Below are 21,749 nucleotides of genomic sequence, written 5' to 3' on the forward strand. Positions count from 1 at the left end.
TAAAATCCGGCAGTTTTTCGATGGTGACTCTTTGTGCAAACATATTCAGTGTTCTTGGATAAGTGCTACATTGAGACGGACGAAGGTCGTTTAAGGAAAATCCAAACAGCTTTATTAACATCGACTGGTACTGATTCTCTGATGTGTCGTTCGGGCAAACTAAATCAGCGGCAATGTGAGCTACTTCATTAATTTTCGGGCATAGGCTCATACGTAGCTCCTTAGCAGACTGATGATGACGTTGATGTCACGAGCGAGGCAGGTGTTGCCGACAATTGCAATGCCAAAAGCTTCAGATTGTCTGTCTAGCAAGTCTAATGTCTGAGGCGTGTCGATCCGAGGATACCATCTAGCCCTATTGGGGATATCTTGAAAGACGATGATAGCCTGATTGTAAGCCACCTTTTATCAGTTGCTGTTAGTACAACAAAAGAGGTGTGTATATATATCTATATATATCTACATATATGATACGTAGGAATGCAGATCATATATACGCCAATAAATAGATAAAATTTTAGTCCATCTGACAACGAATAGAATAGTATCTTTGCTGAACCTCGATATATTCCTGCTTCTATGTTTGGCTGTATCGGAAGGCATAATGCAAGAATGCGCAATAAAAAATCTGGTAATAACAGGTCTTATTATGTTGCTGTAACTTTATATTGTTATTAACACTGTAGCACGAGTGCAAGAGGTCACTTACTATACGACAACTTGCCTTGAATAATATAAGTATTCAGTTAACTCTCTTGGCCATTCGAAGTTACCACGAGCAATGCATATTTAAGTCAACAGCCCAGTTATCGACTCAACTTCAATGAACCGGCTGGTTGTTAACCAACAAACTTTACGGAACGGATTGCACACCATTATGTCTGTGATTACCTGCGGTCATCGAGACGCAATTGTTCATTCCGTACCATATATAAACATGACCATATTAGAGTATAGTGTTATATAATATAAATATATAAAATATAAATAATATAGGAGTTAACAGTATTATAATTCCTAACTATATTATAATTCGAAAATATGGTTTGTTACATTTTGCTATCTATAAAGTCAATCTATAAATTAGTTTCAAGCTTCAATACGTTATAGTAACGGTATGACTTTTACAGGCTACGTAAGTCTGTACATACGTATATGCATGATGTTAATTGCGACCAACGCATCATACGAAAAGGACATGGGGTACCAGAGGAAATGACTTGTTGCGTACGTTCATCTCGCATCTGTTTCGGTTCAAGACAAAACCTAATAGCCCGGCAACAGGAAATGTCTAGGATATCAACTGAAGCTAAGAGCGAAAAAAGAGCAAGTATCCTGTGGAATCTGGCGTCGCTAAAATCTTCGCAACTGATTAGGTATCAACATTACGGTGGCAACGGTTCTACTAAATTACGCTTCTGTGAACCAAAGCTTTACGTTACTGCAAAAAAATTTGGTCTAAGGACTGCGCCATTTTGTAGCAAATAAATGCATGGGAGCGCTTGAAAAAATTAAAGGCTAAATTCACAGAGGGTCTCACTAAATGACTACATAATGGCAACGTAATGAACGTTGACATACAACTCGCACGAGTATTAATTGTTGGAAACAGCGTACATGTCTGGTAGATTTAACGAGTCCAGACGATTGGGCACAGTCATTTGATGGGCGGCCGTAATAAAGATGACAAAGTTGTTTTCATGCTAATTAATGCTTGTACCCGTCTAAAAAATAATCCCGTTGGGCCTTGATCCCGCAGGCGGCTCACGAAATGTTAGCGGCAGCAAAAGTAACGTTGCCAGCGATGAGAGTCTTCGAACATCATTTGTACACACAATTGTATGAACAATTCCTGGGGATACCCGGTAATGACAGAGGGTTGAGATAATTAGCGCGCACATCTGTGCATGCATCAACATGGAACGTAGAAAAAATTGATCGATTATGAGACTCGTTCTGAGCACTTTTCGCTGGACCGCGCCCACAGAGCAATGCTTATGCGGGCCTTGAAGGACTCACTGTCGATCGCTTATCGATTATTGTTTGTCTAATGAAATGTATGCATTCGCGTGCGTCGAATTCCGTCGTCCTGTCATCCGTCTGATAATGAGGTACGTTTGCAAGACGTACACGTTGCCGCCTGGCTCACCCTAACAGGACATGCCGTACAGACGCTGGCCTACAGCTGATTTAAGCTCTGGCGGGACCAAACGAACCAGAGGATCCTTCAGTAACAGCCCTGACGCATACTGCACCTGAAATTTCGTTTACGATACTTGTTTACGGAAGAGCACATGACTTTATTTCAACCTGTATACGTATGAATGTCAACATAACGCCAAAACTAAGTGTTTAACTTAGTCTACCATTGTGAATAGCAGTATTGCGGATGCCTCGAATCAATGTTTTAAGGCTATACAGTAAAAATACGGCCTGCCAGAACGACGCGTTTACTCTCCTATTACTATAGTTTAAGATGAGTAACTAGCCCATTGCTTTCAGATCAATCTTAGGTGAAGAGTTACGCTCACATACCAAGATATCTATTTATATACTTAGTTAGCTATCTGCTATTATCAGAATTACTACTATTACTGCTATCGTACGCAGTGAAACAATATCGATAGATAAACATATGCTATGTATGGTACAGCATGGACTATGGGGAGGTAACAAAGATTGCGGCCATCTGCCAAAAGTGTTGTCCATAAGGCTTTATCAGTGTCTTTCTCTACTTTTCGCATATCCGTCTTTTGCGTGTTGCATGCTACATCGTGTCGCTATTGAACATGAAACACGACGCGGGCTATGAAGGCTAGTAGCACCTGGCGGACGCGACTGCAGCGGCGCTTCCCATTGCAGCGTGTTGTTAAATGTAAAATTTTATTCTGCATAGAACATATAATACAAATGGGAGCTAAATACTCCGCATTTCGAAAACACGCCATAGGCACCCAGCGCGATCTAAAGAGACAAGTGGATACGCCGTAGTATAATCACCATGGAGGCCAAAGGTGACTACGACATAGCGTCGAGGGGGGTGAACAAATGTGAAGACTAAGTACATTGATTATTGAAAGAACTACGAAAAAACCGGTGTGTGACGAACGCAAGAAACATTTTCGAGAGGATCACGACACTCACGGTGAGGGAACATATCATAGACTGAAGGAAAGATGGCGAAATTTATTAAAGCGTTTCCAGATAAAGCGTAGCAAGGTCTCCTGTAGCGAGGCTTACGGAATTGGCTGTGGGTCTTAATTCTCATGTTCCACTTGCATTTTATACCTTACGGAGCGAAATAGTCATTTTGACTTTCTGTACATTGCGGAAGGAGCGCGGCACTATATAGCAGCTTCTGTTTACATAAAATACAAATGACTCGAGAGTTTTGTCGAGTACTTAAGCGTCTAGGCAGTGCTTCAGCTGGCTATCCTTTTTCATCAATTTCGGGGTCATTGAAAGTGTTTGCTGAACACCCTTCTGATTAAACTAATCGTCAGCTACAGAGATCATTGAAGAATGAATCAAGCGCGCAAGAATCCACGAACAGGTAACGATAGATGCGACGTAAAGTCAACATAATCTCCGTGACGCATCGGAAGTTCTCATATCAAATACAAGCGCGCCTAGGCTTCCTTTTTCGTTCCTATTGAATCAGGGACTTTCCGGGTCAGGAAAACCTTTTAACGATAACAACAACGCCAACGAAGTCTACAAATTCAGGTGGAAATTCGGTAATCTATTATAAGCCATCTATAAGCGATTCCTTTCGAATTTTTGTATCGTGTAGGACCGATTTCAGTTCCGCCACGTGTTTACACGTACAGGATACGGGACAAACGTGGTACATCGGCATAGAAATCATATTATACTATAGAGTGCAATATCGAGATGTTGTTGTTATGCATAGTTAGGTGTTTTTGTCTAGACGTGTATATACGTTCTATACACTCAATCGCTCAACGCTATTTATTGTTATGAAAAGAATATAAAAGAAATTGTGCGTTTTATCAGTGCAACATTACGTCGGAACAGGAGCAACTGTTTTAGCGTTATAATTTATTATTCGTAGGTTGGAACGTCTGATCGATTTCTACAGCTCATTTCAGTTGTTGCCAATTGGTGGGAATCGCTTGCAAGTTTCCGGCACGCCTAGAAAAGACTAGAAGGGAAACAAGCCACTGCACGGTCATTCATGCATGAAGTTAGCTTGTTGTACCACGCACACATTGCACAGCCATTGGCTATTCGTAAAAATTATCACCGTCAGCATTTACCGCTGCTGCGGATCATTAGCAACTTGAATATTTCAGTAACTATCGTTTGGCTAGAGCAGGTCTTTAACAGAGGAGAAACTGCTACTGCCGTAACCGGATATGTGCATGTATTTCCTTTAGATTTTATTAAACATTAAAGCATAAAGGGAGCAGGGATGTGGTATCGTAGAGTAATTTTCGCTTTCATATACTCTAGGACGAGTTACGATTATTGAGAGCCTTAAGATTCAGCAAGTTAACCGTTTTCGCATACGTTATCTTTTTTCCTCTATCGGTGAAATAAGCACTGATAGGGGCTTCAAACGCATCACATGTTGTATTAGAACTACCCACTCTAATGCGTACCCTTATGACTAAGGACCCCTCAAAAGATATTTTGGGGACGGGCATCAGTTTATCGATTAGCACTACTAATTAGCCCCGCTGAGTTATTTAGAGTATTGCTACTTGATCCTTCTTTTCTCAAATGACCTAACTTGGAATCGCTACATGGAGCTATCGTCTTTGATTGATGCATTTTCCCTTATTTTTCTTTCTATCTATAAAGGCAACAAACGAAAAAGTAATCCTACTCTGTATCGTCGAAATGTGACAACGCCATTTTTTAAGTTGTTTGAAAAGAGCATTCTTCTTGTTCCTTGTGGAACTTCCGTACCGTTATACACCTTCTGGTTCATCTCTCATGACCACGACCTTCGTCCAATTTTCCCAACAGAGAGGTGATTGTACTAATAATGGCATTCTGATGAATATCTTTTTCCACATGAAGACTTCTATCGATGAGTAGTGCTAGTTGTTGTACAGTTATTTATTGAATAGACTAATTTCTTAGGAGTGTTTCCAATCTGTGGCCCGTTGGGCCGAAAAAGACCCTTGACTCCAGCTTACTTTCCCGCACATTTAAAGCTTCTACCTAGGTAATGCCTATCAGTATTTTAAAACCTGCGAAAAATATAACTACACAGGTTAAAACAAATAAATACTCTGTCGTTTAAGATGTTGAAAGAATAAACTTCTTTCCAACGTGACTGGTTGAAATATTTTAGGTTATATAGGAAAATCTGAATTCCGCTCTCTAGCGTTCCGTGCAACCTCACGTAAGGTCACCCAAAGAATCTTATGTTTACGATATATCGAAAACAAAATACATTTCGAAAACTTCAAAACAAGGTTTCAATTGGGAAAGAATGGCTCCGATTATATAGATCTCACTAATTGAATCTATTACAAATATCAACAAGCGGACAAGCTAAATCAATTTAAAAAAGGACCCTATTGGTAACCATCTCTAATCCGATTAACCGCATTTGCTAGCCAGATATATGGCGACCGGTTATTCTTAATACAGCAACTGCAGGACCCGACTCCAGCGTATTCTTCGTTGTGGTAGTTCATAGTGATAAATTTCATTGAATGCTTGAATTGTTTCAACCATTCATTCTTTCTTCATAGTAAAACATTACCCAACGTAAGCCGTCATGCTGAGCTAAACTTGCGCGGATTAGGTAACAGCAAGAAATACTTAGGCCGTTGATAACATCGCAGTAGTCAGTGACACAATCAGTCATCATGTTCGGAGAAGTGCAGAAATTGCCATACAGAACCTAACATTCACGATACGTGTCATTTCCCATTTCGTCTCTGCTTTTCAGGACTCTGTTGTCAAACCTAAACTTTTTGTCTGATGCCTAGCCCTGGCCACAAAGGAAATTCGACTCCCGCGGAAACACCTAGGTGTTCGGGGAACTACCCAACAGCTACACAGGCCACTCTAAACATAGACAAGTCAGTTTCAGAGCCTAACGAAGGAGAAGGTAGCAGAGGAAATTACAAACGAGAGGATAGAAAACCGAACGCATCTCCGTTATAACGAAACACTGCGTATTGATAGACGAAGATAAAAAATTGTGTCTGATTTAAAAAGGAGTCCTTCAGACGAACCGATATGCACTTAGCTCAAGTCGACAGATCCAGGCTTATATTTGATTCCCGCCTCCAAAGCTGTCCGCACCACCTCGCAAAGCTGTCACCTTCATTGTTATTAGTGTCAGCAGTAGTAACTTGTTTTCTTTAAGCCCGAAACTCTTCGCTGTTCTATCCGAGCGTTCGCAGAACAGGCGCAGCAGAGAGCGAACAACGAAGGTGTGGACGACTAGTTGAGAAAGAGGCTCAGAAAATAGAGCATTGCTTGCCCTGGAAACGGGTAGCATTGTCTAGTGGGCGTCAAGAGTAGCTACAAAACCAACAACAGCGAAAAGAGGAATGTCGACAATCTTGTGCTACCCTTCGATCTTGGAACAGCCCTTTTAGCTTAACCTGAACTGGATCGTTTTGGGGCCACGACAGAGTAATCAGACGGTGATCAGCGGTAACTGCATAAAAAAAAGAAGAAGCCGTTCGTCAGCCTCTGCATGGGTCGCCACTAACCCTTTCTCGGAGAAGTTTCATAGCAACCGATCTCGTATCAGTACCCTAGCCATGTAGATTTGGGCAAAACCCTATTCCCGCTGTTCACAGGTGATTGGGTCGCGTAGAGACCTGGGCCCCACCACACACACGTACAGTGCACGTCGTTCAGCATCTTCCCGAAGCAGAGCACACTACATCCAAGCGAGCAAACTGAAAGGCGGGCATTTTCAAAATGGTACACCGTTCGCTCTCGTCCGACCCTAGCTTTTTGACTCTACACGATATAGATATACATAGATATCGAAGCGAATACTCTCTGATGTGTTGGCTTAAAGCCCCGTACCCAATCGCCCTTTTCGTATGGTAGCGAGAGTGTTACCTCTAGTCGCTGCTGGGTGCTGTAGTGTATCGCCGATGCAGCGGTTACGGTCCTAATCTTGTAACGTCCACTGCCAGCAGGCGCAATCGAGTTGTGGAAACGGAGGTTAGAGACCTTAACGGAGGTTAAGGGCAACTGGAACTGCCAACGGATTGTCGCAAAAGTAATCTTTCTCAAACCGTCTTCATCAGCTGGCATTGTACCAAAGGCTTTCGTAGTAAGGCGCTGAAAAGGGCGAGAGTAATCAAATTGAATATTCAGATAAAAAGATAATGATTACGTCGATGAGGGCACGTAGATGACACAGTCGCCCGCCACGGGTGAGCTGCTTTTCTTTTTCGTCTGCTAGTCAGGCCATAGAGTATTAATGTCGACAGACGGGTCTGTATGCTGAATTGGTGCAGAAAAAGGCCGACAGAGTAACCTAATTCTATGGAAGAGGCAAAAGAATGCCGGCCGACTCACTCATTATTTCGTGCTTACAACTCACTGAATTATGCAGAAGAGTGAATTTGCCATTTGTGAAAGCATCTACTAGATCCCAACAATAATACAATATTTTCTTGAGTATAACGCTCCATAGAATTCTAGCCCAAGCGAACTTTCAGCTATTTGGAACGGAAACTATTGTTATTATCACTATTTTTGTCTGCTGTTTTGTTTATTTATTGTTGCTCGTAGCCGTTGCGCAGTCTGTCTGACAGTGAGAGACGTGCATGGTTCGTAATGACCGAAAGTCGCCAAAACAAAGTCCTGAAAAATTATCGATTTCAAATCATGTCTAATTCTATAGCGGCTTATCTTCTATTCGACAAAACAAATGTACAGAACTGAAAGCTCAATATCCAACTTGGCAGGTTCTTTTCTAAGGGGTAGTAATTCTTCTGTTACGCCGGACGGCTTTCAAGATGGAATAATCTTAGAGTACTGACATTTTGTCAGACCCCTGTACCATATCGCAGAGACTGTCAACCGAAGCTAGAAAGGTGCTCCCCTAGAATTTTATCAGGTCTGAACAAATTATAAACTCAATTTCAAGTAATTCAGTTTGCTTTTTTTGGAGGTAAAGTGTTTTTCGCTTCAATGAACAGTGTCATGATATACTGAGCGAACCTCCAAGTACGGGCCAGACTATGCGGAGGTGACAGTGTAGAGAAAGTCTCGATTATAAGATTTTAGAGTATATCTGCGAATTGACTTTTTTACTACATACCAGTAGAGTTTAACTGCTAAGCTGTTACTTCAGCTAGTAATTTAGCTACCTGGATATAAGCAACTTACCCTCAAATATACGTGTATGTTTTAGCAGTTTGCCGCGTAGAATTGGTTTCGCGTTAGTGGTAAGCGGCCACATTACGGCTACACCATCTGTCGTGACATTTGCGCAAGCTGGAGCTAGACTCGAAGTGGTGACTTGGTTAATTACCACTGGTACTGCTATGTTTACTTTTTTAGTGTTTGAATATGGAAGATATGGGAACGCATAAGAAAAACCACGACGTAAGGCGTCGTTTTGTCGCTGAAGGACAACGCAATCTAATCTGACGATTAAAACGATTTCAAAGATCCCAGATTCGAACAAGAACTTATTTACTATTTAACAATTACCTGCAAAAACGAATTTCGATCTCCAGCAATGTCACCTGCCGTACGCACTAAGCCGATATACTATGATTTACTCAATTTGATCTAACAGAATTAATTAAAAAGCGTACGTTCGATGACCTTTCAGATGTTTTCAATACGTGCGTGCAATTGCCCTCTTCCCACTGCTTTGGATTTGTTTGCCCGTTCGCCAATTACATCGTGTGCGATACATTCCACGCCAGTCTCACTCAATGAGATTTTCCGCAAACATCAGTAAGTAAGAGCGATACAAATGTATACCGCGGTAGATGTGGGCGGGCCTTCGTACGTCACAGTTTCCGCCTTTGTCGATGTTGATCAAACAGTTGCTGCCAAGAGTCCCCCGAAGCACTCAACAGTTCTTCCCCAGTGAGCAAACCGAAACATTCAAAGCAGGACAGTTCTGCTTGTGGTATTATAGGGATACGAACGTATGAGGCAACTTTCGTATACGCGCGTAGAACCCTTTTTGAATAGAATCTGACTCGGGCGGTATAAATCCCACAAGCAGTAAATCCTCTATAAAATCCTGCCATTATCGCGCATTTTCAATGTCTAACGTTTGCCGAAGGACGCATACTCGCGAGGAAATATCTAGGTAGGTAAAATACGCTACATGAGGCATAGATGCTGCTTGACTGCGCCTTCGAACACGGATTCGTTTTCGGAGTACCGTTCAGGCTGTCTGCGATAGCTTTCTCCATGTTCATTGGTGGCTTAAAGCTGTTCGCGACCAGTTAAAGTTTCATGGTTAACATTGTGGTTGTTTCACCTTGAATGACTAAAAGCGCCGCCGCATCTGTCGTTGCATACGAAATTTAAAATTATCGCTATGAACTCTCCTGCCGTAACTAGTTTCTTTGAATTATTATTATTCGAATCCGTAGAGCCTACCAAGCAAATCACACAGGCAACGTTATAAATGGCACACACTTCCGTCATGTAATTCGTCATTTCGCAACAGACGCCGAACGGCCGAGCGGTACTTGCCATAGCCACGTTAGACAGACACCCATAGAGGTAGCGGCTGGACAGCTGTCTCGTAAAGCCCTGCGCTTTCCCAAGTACTACTCGCGTGAAATGGTTTTTCCTAGCCTACCTCATCATCTGTATCTTTCAACAAAGAAAAGAAACTACACGGGCGGATTCTGGAAGCGTTGCGGTTCGCAACCTCTCCGTTTGCTATTGCAATGGATCATTATAGGAAGTGAAGTGTTGTATTAGTAGACGATTTGGTCAGAATGTATGAACGGTGACCGATTTCCAGTAGGTTTCAGTAGCCACAGGATTTAGCTTCACTAGCTTTAACTACACTGATGCTTTAGGCCTCAACCCTATAAAGTTTTACAGGGTCATACTTAAATTCAAGTGTGACCCTATCAGTTCTGCTGGCTCCGACGAATCCAGCGGTAAGAGAACAAACTAACTTAACATGATCCTCTATATTCCCGCTTACATTTAAGTAAAAGTGTTTTGCTTCTGCCCTTCGCCACGTTTTTTTATTACGTTATATTTTCTATTATTAGCCTTATGTTGAGCGCCTTGCTGTCGTTTCTCGAAAACCGATATTAATCTACATCTCTATGGATACCACAGTATTAAATAAGGGGAAGTTCAGCGTAAGTCGTCGAGCTACACGATGTGGTTTTTATAGAAGAATTGAAGCTCGTGACGCTGAGAGCAGCTTGATAAGGCGAGCGGTTGGAGAATTGTGTGCGCAGCGTTGGCTGGCCTCTAATCCAGGGCAAGATGTTTTTGATCAATTTGATTTTTTCCTTTTCCGGTAATCATCTGTGTACCCTGCAGATTCTTGATATATCGCCAGAAGATGACAGCTGAGGCTTTTGTATCGATGACCGGTACGCCTTCACCGACCCTGTTAATAAGACGACCTATCAGCCATTCAACCAACACCTACCTCTAACCCTTTACCGAAACGGTCAGATCAGACAAAAGGCAACAATCATTTAATGATTGTTGTATTAACCTAAATTAAGTACGAATAATAGTTGGCCGACGTCTGCCAGACAATGGCAAAGTTTTGCAAAGCAATCGTGCTATCCTTTAGGCCCAATGCTGGATTTCAGCTTGACAACATATTAGTAGCAGTGAAAAAATTACAGTATCAATCATAATTGTAGCAATGATCCTCCTCTATATTTATGGCGAGTTCCATATAATCTTTCGTAATGTCTAATAGGTATTCGATTGCATTCCGTAAAACATGGCGAGCATGTGATTCTACTGTATTTTTTCTATAGCCAGAGAGTTCTAATAACATAGAGAGAATACTACTAGTAATAATATAATAGTATAATAAAATGATAGAGAGAAACAAACAGTTTACTCTGACGAGGTGCATTTTCCGTTTGCGGTTAAAAAATGGTCTCGCCAAAGCGGTAACCACTCAGCCCCGACGAAGGTCAAACGATAACTTCTCGCATAACCCCTAACCGGCCAACTATCTAATTGTTGGTGTTTTCGTTTTTTAAAGAAAACAAGATATCACATTATGGTTATATGGACGAACGACCATTTTCCCAGGCATGTTTCGGCAGTTTAATTATTAGGGTTGTCAGCTGGCCAAAGATTATATATTCTGGCTGTTCTTATAAAACGAATGCTCTCGACGATTATAAGGTATCCCGTCTTTCTGTATGTGGCGAACGTAACCTTTTTTCTAAAGATCAATATAACGCCAGTAAAACGTACGCGCGTCGCCGAGTTAATCGTCGAACTGGCCCTGTTATTCTGGGTCAACAGGTCAATTAGCCTGTTTTGCCATGCTAACAACGAATTTACCGCACGGTAATTCGTTCGTTAGAAGGACGCTCACCTGAGCCCTTTTTCAAGGCTCAACAGATGTTCCAGGCTAATCTCTTTGACAAGTGGAAAAAAATAGCAAACGGTACGACCTGGAGAAAGTTTCCGTCTCACCGCCCTATCTCGTTAACTTCAATTGAAGGATTAACATAAGCTACACATTAGATGCAGTGATTATTTTTCGACCACGAAAGCAGAGTGGCTAACCGACATGACCAGGAAAAGATAGGACCACTGAACATCGAAGAGTTCTCCATGCACGTAGCACATTATGCTTCTGGGACCTCGAATTAAACCACATAATCCTTGGGGTTAATATTACACATACAGACATGGTCGCCTATGCTCTAGATCCTAGGATACATGGCTAAGTATAATCAGAAATCTTTCTAGGAAGATCGAGGGCAACATTGGAACAGATTTGTTTTTTACCGAAAGAGCCTTAACAGTTAACATTATTAGGTCCCTTATGAGCCTTCTATACAAAAGGAATAATTTTTCATCATAGCTTATTTACAAAGACGCATAAATAAAGTACATAAAATGATATAGTAATATTTTAAAATAAACATATTACCTACCCATACAGCAGGCGTTATAATATAAACATAAGCTCAGCGTATCAATAAGTAGTTCCTCAATTCTTCGATCCAATTGACGGATTACTTTACATATATCTAACTCTCTTAGTTATCATTGTTGTTATTATTATCACTAATGATATAAAGGAGGAGCAAAATGACAAAAAAGAAAGAAGAGTTCTGAGAACTCTTACTGAGAACCCAATAGGGCAACATAGAGGAAACCAAACGCGATATATCGAGAAGACCGATAACTATAAACAGCGTACCCTCTTTTCATTCATTTAAATAACGTCGTCTAAAAGCGATGATTTTTTGATCATCATTCTATGGTGTAAGTCTATAAGAAACATGCCTAGCCATAAAGCTTTGTTAACTCTGTTCATAAATATGATCGATATCGAAGATTTGCTTTAACTAAACTTCAGCTCAAGTTGTCTTTCTGCTTATTGTGATACTGATAATCTTTTGGCCCTGAATCAACTAAGAGTTTAGCGCAAAACAATTTATCTTCAGTACCCACTTTTAGTTAGTTTGTAGTTATGCTATATCTAAACTTGTACTAATTAGTCCACTTACCTCAAATGTGCACGTAAGTTACAGCCTGCGATAATTCCCAGTCCAAGTTTCTGAAATAGAGTTGTTTTTTGCTTTCTTATTGTATTCTAAAAACAGATATTTTTGCATTAGAGAGGAACGACACAAACATCATCGTGACTAACCGTAACTTAGTATCAATGTTACTTTAATCGAACAAAAACTTCTGTGGAAACTTAAATCACGACCTGATTTCAGAACCGAAACTTATCGTAAATTACCGCTAATCTCAAACAAAAAAAACATAACGATTTCAAGGAGCATCCTGTAGCATTTTCAGTCAAGGCGATGCAGAAAAGGGTGGCTTCTTCTTCATGATCATTTCGACTAACTGTTTGCCCGAATTTTCACCTTCACACACATTCGTTTGCTGATTGGTCCTCGTTACTCTCTGATGGTTCTAACGAGGCGGCCATCTCTAACCAGCTTATAGCAACAGCGCGCCCATTGCGCCCGTTGCGAAAGCGGAGCTCCTGCCATATCAAATACATTTTTTCATCTTCACGCATGTGTGTGTCTGTGTGTCGAAGATAAATTTCTTTCTCACTTGGTTTTTTTTCGTTCTTTACGACCTTAATATGGACCAGCTAAGGCGGCGTTTATCTAGCTAACCTTCCCTGTCAGGTCCCGAATAGACAATTTAGTGCGAACGGAAAGCCTAGCACAGACCGCGAGGCGGAGGGAACTTCGCCTTTCCTGTTTTTGTTTCCCAGTGGAATCGAGGATGTTTTATGCGAGTTTTAGGACCGGCTAGGATTGTCTGCTGCGGAGACGACGATAAGGCGAAGGACGAAAGCAGAAATGGGAAATAGTTGCGGGAAAAAGGGGGTGCAAAGATATTAAACAATTTTCAAACCGCCGGCGACACGGAATGGCAACAAACTAAGGCCACGCAAAAAGCAGGACCGCGCACCTACACCACAATATGGTTTAGATTCCAATCCTAGCGCAGATACGCTTCGTTTCGCTGAGAGCCAGCCGTTTGATAGAATGCCGAACGGTAGTACCAAACGAAAAAAGCACAAATCGTAAGACTTGGATCTGTCCAGCGAAGCGGTAGCAAACAGCTCGCTAACGGTGCTCTAGCACAGGGAAGTTAATAGGAAGAACTTTTCCAGATGCAAGGAGAGAGGAAGGAAAAAGAGAGATATTTCATTTGCTGCGGAGCAGTTTGGGCAAACAGCTTTTGCGCTGTTAAGCCGTGCGGGTATATAACTATAATTAGAATTAAGCAGTAGGCGTTGTGATCGGTTTCAGGAGATGCTCTCCTGTCTAGAAATTTATTCGTTCCTTTTTAGAGATTTATTCATTATGACTCAACACATCTCAGTTTGACTGTTGTTAAAACCATTCGAAACTACCGAAGGTATCAGTATAGTCCAATATTATGTTTTATTTGATCAAAGCTTCCGTCAGTAAAATCAGTAATAAACCCGTTAAACTTTACTTCTGCACAGAACCACTATGTAAACTGCTATGCTCAACCGAACTTAATAGCTCGATAAAAACGGGGTAGGCGATTGCGACAAGACGGTGCGGTTAATGGGTAATCATTAAAAGACCTAAGTCCTCGATCTTATCCTTCCGTAGTCGCTCCATGGACTCACAACTCCTACCTCGTCCCAATTGAGGATGCAATTGGCCGCTGTCGACTACTAGCTGGTTCTGCAGCTGCTAGCCTACGTTCATAAGCTCAAAGCGTTCTTCAGGGAGTGCAAGATGCGCTGTGGCCAATCTGTAAACGACCTCGTCGAGGATCGCTTAACTCGTGTCAGCTGTTGCTTTTCGGTGCGATGAGTTAAGAAAGACGCCGTCGAAGGACAGCTGGTCGCAGGGTCCCGATTTCAATGTTATCTTGCGGACGTACGTTCGTAGCAATGAAAATGTAACGTTTGCTATCGACATCAAACGCTGTTAGGCTAACGAAATGATAACAAGACAAGGTACGTATTGGTCCTGTGGTTTAGAAAAATGCGCGGAGCAATACTCTGAACTGATACTAACTTGATTAGCAGCAGAGAGAACGTAACAGCAATTTGCATCACCGTGCCATATGATGTGTGTATGTTTGCCTGTACACGTCTAACAGGGATTTCAAGCAATTGATCGATGTCCTGGGATAGGACTTACTCGGCTTTCCAGACACGTGAATATTCAATAAACTAGCACCGTAATGACCTCAAAAATTACAGAATAGAGAAAAACAGTCGTGGATAGATAATAGGTACAAGAAAATACTAGCAATAAGCAATAGGTCGATATGAGTGGTCGCCATGATTAGTTCTAGGGAGCAGTGGTCCTTTCCGCGATCGAGTTGTGATTGAGTGCACCGTACGCATACCTATTAGATGCTTTTCTTCTATTGATCCTCACGTAGACAGCGACCTATGCTGTCTTAAAAGTAACACCGGTTTAAGAAACGTCTTACAGTGACAAGTACGCTTCATATCGTACGTGTCGTTTCCGCTTGTTAACTCTTAACGGCCGACAACAAAACTGAAAATTTTATTTTTAGTTTTATTGGCAATTAGGTTGAACGTCTATTGATACAATATTTGGCAATACATAACTCAAATTACCAATTTTTGACGAGCAGTTGGACCACATTGGGACGAAGGGTTAATTAAACCTGCCAATTACAGCTCCCCTAGGAAAGCAATGCCTAAAATAATTATCTAGATAATTAAGAGAGAAATACCGTTAGCTTTAGCCGTTGACTAGTTAGCTGGTGCGAGGATGAAAAGAGGTTTTTTCTTTTAGAGCAGAACAAGCAGTAACTGGCAATCTGCATATAGTCGTGAGTAAAATTCAAAACGACATATCGTGTGCCGAATAAAAAATCTCCAAGGATAGGTTACGGGGGGAGATGCGTTGGGCGTTAGTTAGGTGATTTCAAGTGAATTTACAAAATGTAGAGGGATACCCGCCATTTTTCTAGTATAAATACGTTTGCTGTTTATTTTCAACGATAGCTGCCTTAATGGCAAGTATACTTCCATATGATTAAATATATCTATCATTCTGATCAGTACTACCTATGCCGAAAAGCCATATGATAGTTCACCCACGGATCAGAAGTGATCTCTAGAGAACATTGCATTTAGAATTTTGTCGTAAAGGGATTAAAATATTAGGTTGCAAACAGTTAGGATCAGTATAGTGAATCTATTTCTAAACCATCATAGCATTAAGGGTAAAATTAGCACGAATCTCCGCGGGAAGCTGGCTGACTTTGCGCAAAACTAACCAGCATCGTCACCAGCCCATCAAATGATCCGAAATTAGATCCTGATCGAGTGCGCCTGCTATCGTCTGGAACGCATTTTGGGTATAGCCACAGCAGAGCCTTCGATTCATTTGCTATACAATATGTAACGGCATTGTATCTTGCATGGTCATTATATAACATAGGATTATAACGGAAATACTCCAGTCAAAAGCGACCAAAAACGCGCATTAAAAAGAAAAAAAAGTAACTGGCACTATGTCATAAGGATCATTCCAAATAATTTCAAATTTATTTACGATCAATTAAAAGTTTGAAAAATGCATCTAAACGATCTACAATATGAAAACTGCTTTAGACCATGTATCATCCTGCATAGAAACTGGGTTTTACCAGCGACTATAATTTGATGACCTTCTTTCACCACATGCAGTAGAAATCATATGTCAAAGGGAAAGCTCTACGGTCGTTTTCACTTAAGTGACTTCTTCGTGCGTTTATCATGTTCTAACATATACATGGCCTTCGACATGGCACATATGTACGGCTCACGGCGGCTTTTGACAGTTTTAGAAATATTTCCTCAATGCTTAGTATTCTGTGGCTAGAAGGGCACTTTCTCTCTTAGCTCTGTCCCCCTTGTCGATCTCCGTTAGAGCGTAATATTGAGGTGTTTGCCTACTGAACAAAGTGATGGAAGCAGTTTAGCTTTGAAACTGATGTCGGATAGATGCACTCTTTGTTTCATGCTGAAAGAAGCTAGTTTGCCGAGACGACGCTTAGCAGTAGTACTAGAATCGAAATTTAAAATATACATTTTACTCGATGTTCCGGCAAATCGGTCGTAAAACCTTACCGCGCACCTATAAATCTTATTAACAATAAGTTTCTAGAGATATTTTACGGTAATAATGATAATAGTAGTATTGTTTGTTCTCGTATAAAAATTTCACGGATTCATCCGTCCTTTCTATCCAAGGATTATTTTATGCCTGTTTTTTGAAGTGGCACAACTTGCTATCGACACATGCATACACCTACGCAGTCGTAACACGACAGGATGTAGGCACCTCATCGGGATGGTTGCCATTCATTCACACAACCCTTCAACACAAGGGATATCATTAAAATTTGTTGACATTTTGAGCATGAACAGCAGTGATGCTGCACAGGATTGACAACGTTATCGTTGACCTTTTTCCTTAGCTGTCCATCGATAATACGACGTAGAATCTCTAGATAATGGATCGGGCGCGGTACACCTGCGCCTCCACTGCCTCATCATCATCGTGTGGATAGGCAAAGATCAACAACGATGGTCATACAGCAGCACACACGAAGATACAACTATTCAATAATCGATGAGGTACCACAGAACATAGCCGAGCGCGAACAATCCGACAGTACACGTAGAATATGTACGGCGACTTCGACGAGACCCCGAGCGTAATTTAAGGCCCATAGTTCAAACTAGATTTCGATTAGTGCAAACAGCAGGGCAAGCGTATGAAATCGAAAATCACTCGCCAAAGCCAGATGTTCGCGGGAGATGGCGCTGCGAATTGACGCTGGAAGACGAACGGGCCCAGCGGGAAGAAGATTATCGGTGTCAGGACAATTAGGAGACAAAGCTTCGGTCAAAGATTGGCGGTAATATGTTGGCTGCTTTACAGCGGTCGACGTTATTCATGCTCTCACCTTTGAGTCAAGCAAGAAGACTCTTTCTGCGACGGTGGCAGCAGGGTGAGTGGCTTAGGAGTCACTGCTGTCATCATGACGTTTCTTGATTAGGCCACTGAAGGACATCGGGGACGATAGTGGGAATCTCGTTAGTCGTCAGACGTGTGCACCGGCCGAAGTAATAATTTTACGCCTCACTAATAATCAACGTAAAAAAGAAGGGATAATATAATAATATCTTAGGGATTAATATATTCATTTTTCTGAGCAAAAAACGTTCGCTGCTGCATATCGTATTATATATAATAATCACGAGTCGTGACTTGTTTTTTCGACAACGATCACATCAACAACAACAACAACAACAGTAATAAAGTACCAATAAAATTATGCACAAAGCTAGCTTTAGTGTTGTAGCCAGTCGTTGCCCTAATATCCTAATACCTGACCTCTTTGGCTATTTTTACAGCCGTGTTTTTGTTTTTTATATCCAGCACCCTCCATATCTCTAGTGAATGGCCGCAGTTAGCTAAATCTATTTAATGCTATCCTCTCGCAGGCCGCATGTCTCTCGAAGAACCGCTTTAGCATTCTTCATCTCTAGCATCTTTAGCATTCTAATAGAGAAGGCGAGGCAATGCCAGTTGCAGCAGTAGCAAAGAGTAAACGTACGCTGTTCCGTCATCATTGAGTTTGACGTCGATCTTTATTACGTTAATGATCCCATAGTCCCGATCTGCGTGTTAATTCAATGGCCGCGGTTATTTCCCATAATGACGGCAAAGGCTGCTGGCGAAACTGCGTCCTTTATCGTAGCCATTCTGGGTCGTCGGCACATTGAAACACCACTACCGCATAACGGGTTCACGCTGCCGAATCAGCCGTTGCCTTCATAATGTATTGCCGATTGACAGTGACGCTGATGGACCATTATTTTATAACGTACGTAGTACTACTGGCCAGAGCAGTTCGCCAGAGTGTCTGGGCTATCCATCAGAAATGGGTTTGTGCTAGCGGCCATCTGCTGCTGCTGCTGCTGCTGTTGCTGCTACAACGATTAGAGCAGCGAAAGTAGTAAAACTGTTTTTATTCATTAATTTTCTATCGTATCGTGTAAAGTACGAATAGACGCGTGTGTGTATGCGTGCTGATATATTGCTATAATATCTAGTATATATAATAAGCATTGATCGCGCTTAAATTATCAACAATATGACTATATGATGACGAACGTAGGTACGGAAGGGGGCATTGTTGGTCAGCCAATTGTCTAGGCGTAGCGAGAGGATGCTTAGCTATATATGCTCGGTGGTACGCCAGAGTTAATCACGTAACCTGATGAGGTTTTTTTTTTTGCTCGGGGAAAAATGCTGTGTCGTCGTTTTTCATCGCAAGGAGTGACGGTCAAAAAAACAGTTTGCCTAAAAAATTGAATGAATATAAATTTAGTATATCGAATGATTGGTTGCTTTTTTACCCAAGGGAACGAAGCATTTAGAAAGATCAGAAGAAAAAAACAGTTTCCTATGCAACAAAAAAAAAAAAATCTATCTATCTATAACAGAGAAAACAATTTAACTTAGACGTACGGATATTTGGATTAATAGCAAGTCGGTAATGTATTAATACACACACGAAAACTGCTCAGAGGGAAAAGTTCCATGTTTCGTCTTTTGTGGCATGTTATTACTAGAAACAGTGGAACGAACACGTAAGTATAGTCAATTTTTCGCCGTCTGATTTTCTCTGCGAAGAACATCCCGCAAACGTTAGCAACATGAACTAGTTGTTGCCGATTGAGGACCCTATATATACACTTTTACACACCCCCACATAACCGTAGCCCACACGTGCCCCAGGCCGAGTACGTAAAATTCATACGGATCAAAATCATCAGACGTTACAGGCCACACGGCGAAGATTCATTATTGTGGATGTGTGATCGTTTGTCGATGCTCGTATCGACACGATCCCTACGCCCCAACATCCAATCGACCCGGGGTTGCTTATAAGGCGCGAGCGAAGCTGACACCACCGCGTGTGAAAAACGGGGCGAACCCCTTCTACAGGACAATTAACCATTGACGGGTAGCATATTATTACAGGTCTGCAGCTATAAGGCGATTGAGTACGGTAGTACATAGCCAATCCACTAAACGGATACACCGCATGTGGCAAATCACGAAATATTCGTACGTAAATTACAAGCCCGTTTACATCTGTACCAGTGCTGGAAAACTGAAATATTGCAACTAACTTGATTGGAGAGAAGAACTGCAATAAAAGAAAAAGGCAGTGGCACAATCAAATTGTTCTTGTAGATAATAAGCGATGCAGAATAAATTACACGCCAACCGATAACGAACAATAGGTTTGTTTTGACGTGTGAACGGTTCCGCTCCACTTTTTATACGAATATCGGGAGTGCTTCATAGAGTACTAGACTATCGTCACGGTTGGCGTGGTAAAGACCAGTCCGGTGGATGCCTGCGGGTAATAAATAAGTCTGTTCTCTGGCCGCAGAAATCAACTGAAGCATCTTCAACACCTAACACCTGTCAGTTTACTCCAAACTCTTTCAGCGGGTGATACCTACATCAGAAAGCATATTTTAGGTAAACACTCATTGGCGACATATAAAGATACATACGTGTTTTCATAAATAACCACTTGCAGCATTAATAAATACCTTAATATGCGCCCTCTGCTATATTTCGCGTGGCCCTTACCAGCAAGGAATCAAAAAAGTCATACAGCTTTAGAAAAGACGTAGCCTCTGCTGATATTTTTCGAAGCGATGACACAGAACGACATTGAGAGCGTAACCGCCTGTACGAATCGAGTAGCTTCAAGCTCCTTGCTTTCAGCCGCGTGGCTTCTTTCGAGTGCACCTAGGTAACGACACCACTAACTGAAAACGTCCAACTGCATGACGCTGATTGGTGTACGATGGAGGACAGAAAAATAGGTTCGTCCCCTTCAGCGTCCGCAAAGCCAGGTGACATTAGAGAGGTAAACGCCTGGAGCCTTGCCTTGGCTTGGCTGCGGTCGAGTCTACAACATTATCGCGTTTCAGAACGGCCATTTTGTATGACACAGACAGTCTATAATTATAAATAATGCTTTTCGTCTTTTCATAGAAATATTGCACGCTATACAGACGCGGATTTCAATTATGAATGTATCAATAGATTAATTTTAGATTAACATTGACATGAGTGGTATCGTAAACTGCACAGTGTTTAGGTTCACGAATAGGTATGATGAGCCCTTTTATTGTTGGCTAAATAAAACGGGACGGGATATATATATATCCAGACCCTATTAGAATTTGGCGTCTGTCTGTCTTTCTATCCACCTGACCCAAATCGACCCGCTGAGGTGGTCGGTCTGGGTTGATCTTCGCCAATGGTGAGAGTTTCATGCCGACAAAAAGCCGTGCGTGAAATGGACCCGATAGGATAAATGCTTTTACCCTGGGACAGGTTTGCTTTATCCACGCCGTAGAGCGTAATGTAAACTTGGGTTTATTAGCTGCTCTTTACAATGTTGGTCCCTGTTTGTGCGGTTTCTTTGCAGGGGTTGAAGTAGGCTATATTTTACTGGGTTTTATTTGTCGTCAATTTTTTTCTACTGGCAAAATGATACCCGAATATTTACATGGAGATCTACCTAAGGGGGAGGCGTGTTGTTCTGATACCAATCGAAGGCTTTCGGCGAGCTGAATCAAAATTCTGTATATGATACCTGATCTAAACTAGATTTTTCAGCCTGAAAAGGCGCCAAAAGCCAGGTACACGATAACTCTTTTGCTCAGATAACACTGAGATAACATTTTTTCGTAGGGAAAATATTTATTGATACAACCACGAAAGCTCTCAATGAACTCACTATATAACGTACTCCTTCACGTATCAGCTATAACGTACTTTTTGTTTAAATTTCAGTTTTCAGATCTAAAGTGCCGTTCGAATAAAGGAAATATTTTTCTAGAGGTTACCCGATAAATCTTGATGAGCTGCATAAAGCTGCAATATATATTAATACAAATATTTAATAATATCTTTATTATTTACTAATTAACATATATATATATATATATATATATATATATGTTAATTAGTAAATAATAAAGATATTATTAAATA

At 41.3% G+C, this 21,749-nt stretch overlaps 2 protein-coding genes across 15 annotated transcripts in view; one reads left to right on the top strand and one right to left on the bottom strand.

Moving 5' to 3' along the window:
* Positions 1-21,749, bottom strand: part of dtn (transmembrane protein 132C dtn) — a 97,201-nt gene that overhangs the window by 56,982 nt on the left and 18,470 nt on the right. For 4 of the 10 annotated variants that reach the window (XR_015329374.1, XR_015329364.1, XM_086991584.1 and 1 more), the window contains exon 2: positions 12,678-12,727. The exons of 1 other annotated variant lie outside the window; for it this stretch is intronic. The gene's annotated coding sequence lies outside the window, so the exon portion shown is untranslated. Of the gene's footprint in view, positions 1-637; positions 2,256-6,791; positions 6,900-7,068; positions 7,294-12,677; positions 12,728-15,220; positions 16,603-17,619; positions 17,799-18,833; positions 19,023-20,330; positions 20,664-21,749 lie in introns of those variants that run through there. 5 more of the 10 variants (XM_086991577.1, XR_002670444.2, XR_015329378.1 and 2 more) reach the window with 5 other exon arrangements.
* Positions 5,793-21,749, top strand: part of LOC111243364 (uncharacterized) — a 40,268-nt gene continuing 24,311 nt past the window's right edge. Inside the window, exons 1-3 of one of the 5 annotated variants that reach the window (XM_086991647.1) lie at positions 5,793-6,065; positions 8,801-8,928; positions 14,286-14,878. In XM_086991647.1, the coding sequence (XP_086847773.1) occupies positions 5,965-6,065; positions 8,801-8,928; positions 14,286-14,386 (330 nt within the window). In that variant the 5' untranslated portion in view covers positions 5,793-5,964 and the 3' untranslated portion in view covers positions 14,387-14,878. Of the gene's footprint in view, positions 6,066-6,783; positions 6,925-7,247; positions 7,389-7,672; positions 8,078-8,800; positions 8,929-10,500; positions 10,860-14,285 lie in introns of those variants that run through there. The other 4 variants (XR_002670445.2, XR_015329423.1, XR_015329419.1 and 1 more) reach the window with 4 other exon arrangements.

This window comes from Varroa destructor, unplaced genomic scaffold (assembly GCF_002443255.2).
Source record: "Varroa destructor unplaced genomic scaffold, Vdes_3.0 BEIS01000001.1, whole genome shotgun sequence".
Classification (NCBI taxonomy): Eukaryota; Metazoa; Arthropoda; class Arachnida; order Mesostigmata; family Varroidae; genus Varroa; species Varroa destructor.